The 9,046-nt window shown below is 35.1% G+C and overlaps 1 protein-coding gene and 1 long non-coding RNA gene across 2 annotated transcripts; both read left to right on the top strand.

The window, feature by feature from the left end:
• The first annotated feature begins 2,214 nt into the window (after positions 1-2,214).
• LOC132115076 (uncharacterized) lies at positions 2,215-3,008 on the top strand. The gene is made up of 2 exons (XR_009425404.1): positions 2,215-2,460; positions 2,701-3,008. It is a non-coding gene; the product is annotated as an uncharacterized LOC132115076 (long non-coding RNA).
• Positions 3,009-6,161: 3,153 nt separating this feature from the next.
• Positions 6,162-7,237, top strand: LOC132115343 (brain natriuretic peptide-like). Its single transcript, XM_059523763.1, has 3 exons — positions 6,162-6,319; positions 6,412-6,661; positions 6,840-7,237. Exons 1-3 carry the CDS (start codon positions 6,203-6,205, stop codon positions 6,854-6,856), a joined length of 384 nt encoding a protein of 127 aa, XP_059379746.1. The 5' UTR covers positions 6,162-6,202; the 3' UTR covers positions 6,857-7,237.
• The last annotated feature ends 1,809 nt before the right edge of the window (positions 7,238-9,046 follow it).

Genomic DNA, 9,046 nt, shown 5'->3' with positions numbered 1-9,046 from the left:
CATTCTTTTGAGATTTATGTAAGTTAATTTTAGAAAAAAAATGTTTCTGTTGTGTCCTGCCGGTTTACTTCACATTTTGATGCAACAACAGTGTAATTACGTGCTCATTTCATTAAAACCATTGATGTCTGTGTTTTTCATTGCAGAACTCAAACCAGCTTGGGAGTTAAGGGGACAGAAGTCTGCTTGTGTGAGGAAGCAGTTTTCTCAGCTTCTTCAGAAGAGAGGGAAAGATAGTTTAAGGCAAGTAAACTTGCAGAACTCAAACCAACTTTGGAGTTGTCTGATTTGCAGAGTCATCATTCTTGGTCTTCCCTCTTAAAGGAAAAGTTCACACAAAAATTATTTACTTGCCTTCATGTCATTCCAAACCTATAAGACTTATGTTTCCACATATTAATATATTTTAAATTTTCTCATAATTTTGTTAATCCATTTATAGTCTAGATAATCAGTATTTTCAAGCCTCATAAATACAGAGTTATTGTAGAAGTAATCCATTCCGATATTTATATATGGATAAATCTTAAATTATATGATAACATGTTCAAAAGAAAATATTGGTCTCCCAGACTAGCAATGGAGGACACAAATAAGAGAATATAAAAAATATTCATTTGTTTTCCAAAAATGAGCAGAGTTTGTATGAGTCTGGAACAACATGTGGAGAGTAAATTATAACCATTTTTATTTTTTGGTGAACTAACCCTCTCAAGAGCAGCCATCCATGTACATGAACATTTGTGAGGTATGTGAATGTCATGACTGTTTTAATGTTTCAGTAAAGAAGCTTTCAGAAAGCAATATATTTATTCAAACAATATGACATGCCCTCACACTAGTGATGCCATTATAGCCTTCTGGGGCGCTGTGGTGGACCGAGACATTAAACAACCACACAAAGTGTTGAAACTTTAACACAGATTATTAACCTGTCCTTACGGATGTGAATACACCTCTATCTGAAAATGGATAGTTTAATTAAATGATTAAATGTTTTCTTTTTTTTTTCAATTTTTTTTTCTTTTTAGGCCACTGATGGAGAGCAAAAGGTGACTGGGATGAATGCTGGTCAGAGAAGAGAACGTCCTTTCCCCTAAACTGATGCAGCAGTGGTTTTAAAGGAGGACACTGGATGATGTAGAAGATGTCACATGTGCTGATGGGGCTTCTTCATGACTACATCAATTATGCTGAAGAGATCATGAAAATTGAAAGTGATGCATGATCTGTATTCATGGACTATGAAACAAACTGTAAGTGTATAATTTGTGAAAAACAATGTTAAATGCTTTTTCTGTGTTGTTTAGTAGAAGAGTTTACACTCTACATGCTCCCATTCTTTCACACACACACACACGTCTGTTAAATGTTATCAGAGTTAATGTTGTGGTTTATTTGTGTACTATCATGCTAGAATAACTGGTAAAGAACCAAACTAATAATTACATTTATTGTATAATAGTGTTTTCGTATATTTTTTATACAATATATAAAATTTAACAAAGTCCAATTTGATCTTAAAAGTTATATTCAACAAATGTTAAATGCTTTATTTATGAACTCTGTAGCTGTTAATGCCATACTTTTCTGCATTTCTTCTTACATGCATGTTACTTTTTGTCTTTTCTCTTGTTTTTAATAAATATTTACCTTATGATAGTTACTATTTGTGTGTAAAAGTGATATTTAAAATTAACAATATTTGTAGGTTTAATGCGTAGCTCAATTTGGGTTCATTTTAACATAGCAATGCAGTGTTTCCCACATCCTTGCACTCAATTGGTGGCGGCACTCCGCAAGTTCATTTTCTTAGAGGCAGGAGGCGCTTTAAGAGCGGGAGAGGTATGTTTCTCCGGTAACGGCTGCAAAGCAGCGCTGAGCTCACAAATGCTGCCTTATCAAGCATTACATGCAAAATGAAATCGAAAATTTCGAAAGGTTTCAGTAGGTTTCCTTCTGAAATACATTGATAAAAAACACCCACTCTGGTTTTTGAAACCCTACAATGTAGTAATTTTAAACCATAAAAAAGCAACCCAGCATGTTGGGTTAAAAATAACAACCCAACTGGTTGGGTTAAAATAACCCAGCTTTGGGTTCGTCCCTTTTTGACCCAGCGCTGGGTTGCCAAAATAACCCAAATTGGGTTGTTTTCAACCCAGCGGTTTTTAGAGTGATACACTCTAAAAAACCTGGGGTTATTTATTTAACCCAAATGCTGGGTCAAGCCTTTTGGGTAATTTTTGAAGGTTATTTTTTCAGTGTTTGGGTAGTTTTTTTGTTACCCAGCTCCTGGGTCAAATGTAACAACCCAGTGTTTGGGTAGTTTTTGTATTACTCAGATCCTGGGTCAGACTTAACCCAGTGGTTGAGTTATTTATCGCGGGGATTTGCTTCTCTTCTGGAGAGAGCAGTTCTTAGCGCCATCGAATTGACGCATTAGTCGGTAAAATACAGGTTTGTATACATTTTATTTTATCTATAAAATCATTACTTTGCTGAATATCGTTCAATTTTATGCATAGCAACATACAGGCGTGCGGTATGAATCACCTTTAACGAGTGTCGCGGTCTTTTCAAGAGATGCAAAAAAGATGCTAAAAAGCCTGATGCTTTGCATAAAATAAACGATTTTATTCATAAAGATACAGAATACAAATATTCCCTCAGAGCTGTGTACTGTTTGTTTTTGGGCAGGTTATAAAGGCAATCGCAGTATATTTCGACTATGAGTGAAACGCAGGGGGGCGGTCTCAGCCGTGAGCAGTTCCCCGCCGAACACGACTCCAGCTCGGGCTCGAGAACCAGCGCGACGCAGCTCAGTTACGGTGGAAACAACAACAGAGACTGGTTAATAACTCGTAAATTACTTCTGTTTAACATTTAATTTTTCGTTTTATTGTTTGTTAAATGAGTTAAATTGTGGTCAATATGTATAGCCTATTAAAAACGATATAAACAATGCTGTAAATGATAAAGGAAAATAAAGGAAGTTAACATGCAAACCAGTGGTTGTGTGGATTATTTTAGAAAAGTTTGAAGGATTTAAGTTAATCTGTAAACATTATTTAATGTATAAAGTAAAAAATAAGATTTATAAAAATTAATAAACCTATTTTGCTGGGTAAAATTAACCCAAGATGGGTTCTGTCCTATATTCACCCAGCCCTTGGGTTAATAACAACCCAAATTGGTAGTGTTTTTTAGAGTGTATCAGGTGCATATGGGCCTGGGCAGTTTGGGGGCCGCCAAGCCCAGGAGTCCGACTGGAGCCTGTGTCTTAATTCTTCCCCATTACACAGCTGCTGTTGCAGCCATTAGTATTATTATTATTATTATTTTTTTTTTTTTGTAGTAACAGCCGAGTGACCAGATGCAGGAAGCGTGATGAGCATGTTTGATCAATTTAGACTTCTTCTCAAATCAACACAACTTGCCTAGAGAAAAAAAACACACTCAATACTTTTCAACATATTATAAAAACAGTGGTTACTAAAAAATGTCATTTTTGCTCATACATCATTCGGAACTGCAAAGGGTCTACTTTTATTTGTGTGCACTCACAATATCAACAAAACTTTTGTAATAAAAAAATAATACTAATAAAAAAAATGGAAAGCAAACAGGATGCGCATTTTGCGTCTCTGACTTGTACAATGTACAGATATTTTTGCATACGGGCCCGGGGCTGACTTGCTACGTCACTGTGCAGGTGTCTAGTAGGAAGGTACCTTCTGGTTCTGGACCCTGAGTATAACTTGTTTTTCTATCACAAACGTTAATGTCCTGGCAGGGTCAAATAGCTTGTTTCATATTTAATTTAATTAATGTTATAAGCTGAGATTTAGGATCCAATAAATATTTTAACTGCTACTATGTAAAATGAACACTGCTGTAAAAAGCACCTTATTTGTTTAAAGTGTTTGCAAACCAAATTTTAATACAGTTTTGTTCACTGTGCATGGTTTTAAATGAATAAAAGGGCATACCATCAGAGGTGGGTAGTAACGAGTTACATTTACTTCGCTACATTTACTTGAGTAATTTTTTGGGGTAACTAATACTTTTCGGAGTATATTTAAAGATGGGTACTTTATACTCTTACTTGAGTAAATGTTTGGGGAAAAATCTGTACTTTTACTTCGTTACTGTGAGCTACGCTCCTCTCGTTACTTTATCTTAATGCAATAAATGTTATAAATGCTTCAGTTTATTCCAAACGCGCCGTCTACTTTTCTCTGGGCAATGAGCGATGCCCATTCGCGAATGATTCATTCTTTTGAGTCAATTCTGTTCAAAGGCTTGATCAAACCAATTGCCAAACGAGTGAATTGGTTCATGAATCAGTTTGAATGAGTTGTTCTGTTCCCTGCCGCACGCGCTGAGCGTCTGAAGTGGTTCACTCGGAGTTGTAACGTTTAAGAACAGAAAGAGCGTTGAAAACGGGGCTGGAACTGCACTGAATTGAAAGCAAATCTGCAAAGGCTATTATTTGCTAGCGATGGAGATCTTTATTAGATGAACACCGCGTGTGCTGTCTACTGTTTAACAGGTAATAACTTGGGCTACATTCGATTACAGTACACGATACCACTGTGACATTAGTTTGTTGAATGTGTGTGGCTTATAACAGATGAGTCAAGTTGAATGCAGCTTCCACAAGACAAAAAATAGCCGATTAAGATTTTATTAATTTTAATACAATCACACTGGTGCAAGTACGTTCAGCGAGTCATATTATCAGCTGCTAAATTCAGAGCTGTGATCGCTTGCTGGCGCTGAGCCAGAGATAGATGCGTTTATCCAGCGCTGCGCATTATAACCAATCACACAAGATTCTTTTGAGCTTATTAAAGCATTGGCCAATCAGAGGCGTTCAGATGAGTCATCGCTAAAATGCCGGTGCTTCCTTCACTCGCTCCTGACTGAATACCTCTTTCTGGCGAATTCTCTCGCAGGAACAACAAAGTGCAGATGTGTGTACGAATCTTTAATTAAGATATTGATTTCACAGTGTTAACAGTTTAAGTTATTTTAATGGGAGTTTCTGAGAGTGATTGAAATCTAGACTGTCAGTGAAAATGATCTTTAATAATGTAAATGTTATTTGCTCTCTTTCTGAACAATGAAAGATCAGTAGCAATATTTATATCACATTAACTTTCAATGTTAAATTCACATTTAATATAAAGTCAGTCGTATTAAAAATATGTCATGGCATGACACCTATATCTGTTACTTAAGTAAACAGACAGGGTTTTATAATAAATTACATAAATTGGAGTAAAGGCTGATGAAATAAATACATTTATACACGCACACATACATTACATACATTTTATCTATATATCTAAATAAAAATAGGCTCAGTATATATGACCCAAAGTAACTAGTAACCAACTACTTGAGTAGATTTTTTATCCGATACTCTTTTACTCTTACTCAAGTAACTATTCAAGACTAGTACTTTTACTTTTAATTGAGTAAATATTTCTAGAAGTACTTTTACTTTTACTTGAGTACAGTTTTTGGGTACTCTACCCACCTCTGCATACCATACATTTGAATGCATTATTAGTTTTGTGCATAACAATGCTATTAATTGCAGACAACAGTGGGATTAAAAAAAATCGTTTATATCTGTTTTACTATCTATTTTACAAACGGTTTGTATCGAATGGTATAAAAAGGCATGAAGCTCCATCCGTTAACCTGCATGGAGTGCGAGCAGATGACGAAACTTTGAGTGAATTTTTATAAATTATCTTGACACTGTGTTGACTAATGTTCACAGTTATTATATATTAATGTGTTATAATAGGCTATATCAGCCTATAAACTGCTCACTCTAGCATTATTAGATAAAGTGTAGGCTATATAATCATGTAGCATACAGTAACTTGCCTTAAAGTCAGTGTTTGACACTCAATGTGATTGATTTCAGAGAAGTAGGCCTAGTGTAAAATGAAATCTTGAAGGTGTTCCCGTCAGTGTATGGCCCATTTGGACTCGTCTGTAAGCTTTAAATGACTCATTCCCGACAGCAGCCTTTATCAGACTGAGGTGTCGGAATGCAACGGCCATTCTTCACATTACTGGCATGTCAAACTTTAAAGTATAAAAGAGCTCGAGGCTCCACTGAGAGAGTATACAGACAACGACACTGAAGACAGAACAGCAGCAAAAAACTCCAGGAAACATGAAGTCGATGGACATTCCTTTAGTCGGCCTTCTCTTGCTCTTCAGCGTTCAGCTCATCGGCGCGTTCCCGCTGCAAAACACAGCCTTAACCAACGAGGACATGGATGTCTTAAAGGTAAGAAGAAAAACCAGGAATGAGAGAGGAAAACTTGCTTAATACTGCTTGCTCAATAGGGCAAACTAATAAGCCGCATATGGTCCTGTCAGCTTCTTCTACAGCGACTGGAAGAGTCCATTCCTGCTGCTTCTCTAGAGCAAACACTGGAGAAACTGGAGGCTAAACCTGAGGAAACCCGCACTCAATCTCAACCCCAGACTGACACGAGGGACTCTCTGTCTGCTCGGGACCTGAGGACGGTCCGGCAGGACTCCAAGAGACACTCCGGGTGTTTCGGGCGCAAACTGGACCGAATCGGGTCCATGTCATCTCTGGGGTGTAACATCGCCGGGCGTTCAGGTAACCACTTCATTTATGTATCGTACAGCAACAGTTAAAATGGACATCGCGTACTGCAAAAGCAAATTTAAAAACTGTTTGTGGAAAACTCTCTATCAAACTGCGTATATTATTATAACGATACATGTCTATGGTTCACTAACGTACAACCCATTTCTCTGTTTTTCTCTTTTTCCAGGTTCTAAGAAGTGGTGAAGTCTTAATGATTAGGAACTTCTACACTGTAAAAACTTTTTATTATTATTATTGTTTTTTTTATCGCTGGCATTACTTTAAGTTATTTCTACTTGATCTGACTTTACAATGACTTTTGTTGGCGTAACCTAATGTAGTCAGGTTGATTTAGTCATATTAAGTTATATTTTTGACATCAACAGAAAACAAGATGTTACTATCAAAGCACATTTTTAGGTTACCTGACAAAATATTTTTTTACAGTGTTTTCCAAAAATTGTTCTTAACCATGCATATTTATTTAGATATTTATTCAATTGTTTAAATAGTCAAGTTATGTATCTATATGCATATTTAATGTAAATGTCTTTCAGATCAGTTGTAATAAATGTTTACACATGCCTTGGTTTCAGAAATCTTTATTTTCTGTATGAACACATGCAGCATGAGTTTTCACTGAATACATAATCAACTGTTTTAAATCATAATGCAATGAGGTTTAATCGACCTTTTGGGTTGTGTTCTTTATAAGTATAGTTTAAGATGAAGGGTAAAGATCTGTCTGACAACAACAACATGTTTGCACTGATCTAACTGTCCCATGGAGCCGTAAAGATTCCCCAGTCCCTCCTCAGGACATCATTATCAGTCGAACCAGTTTCAGCACCATGGAGAGCAACAGTACTTCACATTACTCAAGGTCACTATCCTGAGATTCATACAACATTTCACGGACATTCAGAATAGTTTAGGCCTATGTTGTCACAACGTCTAGTGGTGAAATTTAGAACAAAATGCCTGGCAGTCAAAGTTGTTCATGAATAGGAGAAAACAGAGCTAGTGAACTAAAAGGTTGTCATATGCATGTTGTCATATGTTTGGCACATGTTTTATGTATAGCCAATTATTATAATTTTTGTTTTCCAAAACAGGTTAATATTGTCCTTGTCTGTTATTATTATTATTATATTACTTTATTGTTATTTTAGCATCACTGAGAATATTGTAAAGACTATTTTAAGAATAATAATAAGCAGAATTTTGTCTCTATTTGTCATTTTTATGCCAAATTTTTTTACATAACTTTTTTTAAAAAAATAAAAAAAAATTATAAAGTCTTAGTTATTTTAGTACAGTTTTAGGTAAGTAAAATTAAACTTAATGAAAATGACAAATTTTAATTAAATATGATACATTACATTATTTAAGCTGAAATAAGTATATATATATATATAATAAAATAAAACAATAAATACATTTTACATATTGAAGATGGCCTGTTTTACTTTAGAAAGTATTATATATATATATATATATATATATATATATATTATATATTATGTATATATATCAGAATCAGAAAGAGCTTTATTGCCAAGTATGTTTGCGCATAAGGAATTTGTTTTAGTGACATAAGCTTCCAGTACACAGAGACAACAACACACAGACAATATATATATATATATATATATATATATATATATATATATATATATATATATATATATATATATATGCCAATAAATAAGTGTATAAACAATATATACATAGTCAAGACTTCAAAGAATATATATCTTTTTAAAAAAAAGTAATAATAATGAAAGTCCTGAGAAATATTCACGTGAGTAAAACATTTAACAAAATTCATTCTCCCCGTCAGCTACATTGCATTTATTCTGCGACAAAACAGTGCCCGCATTATTTTAGATTTAGCCGTTTGACAGACAAACTCTTCAATTGTCTTTTCCAAAGAATCACTAGATTTTAGACAGGTATTAAAACCAATTGTATTAACCAGTTTACATAAATACATTTTTTTAGTTAGCATAAACATGCATAAGGTAAATCAACTATATATAGGTCAACATCACTGACCTATATATAGACCACCATCTGTTTTAACCCCTTATGGTATAATTGTCTCTAGTTTGTATCAGTTATGAAGTGATGCCGGAACCATGTGAGCCACTCGTGCAGCGGATGCATTCCCATGATGCCTGAGGTCACTGTTTGTGTCCGAGTTACAGACCTTCCAGCACACATCAGGAGTTCTCCAGCGAGCCACCTCACCTCACACCGCACCAAACAGACTCTTAAAAGGAAATCTGTTCCAGGAGCGTTATCACAGACGAGGTGTTGGAATGCACTTCAGACAGTTTACTGAGGATGAGCTCCTGACAGTCAACTGTCCCTATATAAGAGCCAAGCAGA

Source organism: Carassius carassius, chromosome 34 (assembly GCF_963082965.1).
Source record: "Carassius carassius chromosome 34, fCarCar2.1, whole genome shotgun sequence".
Lineage (NCBI taxonomy): Eukaryota > Metazoa > Chordata > Actinopteri > Cypriniformes > Cyprinidae > Carassius > Carassius carassius.
The sequence above is the reverse complement of the archived record's forward strand: the minus strand, read 5'-3'. Positions and strand labels throughout refer to the sequence as shown.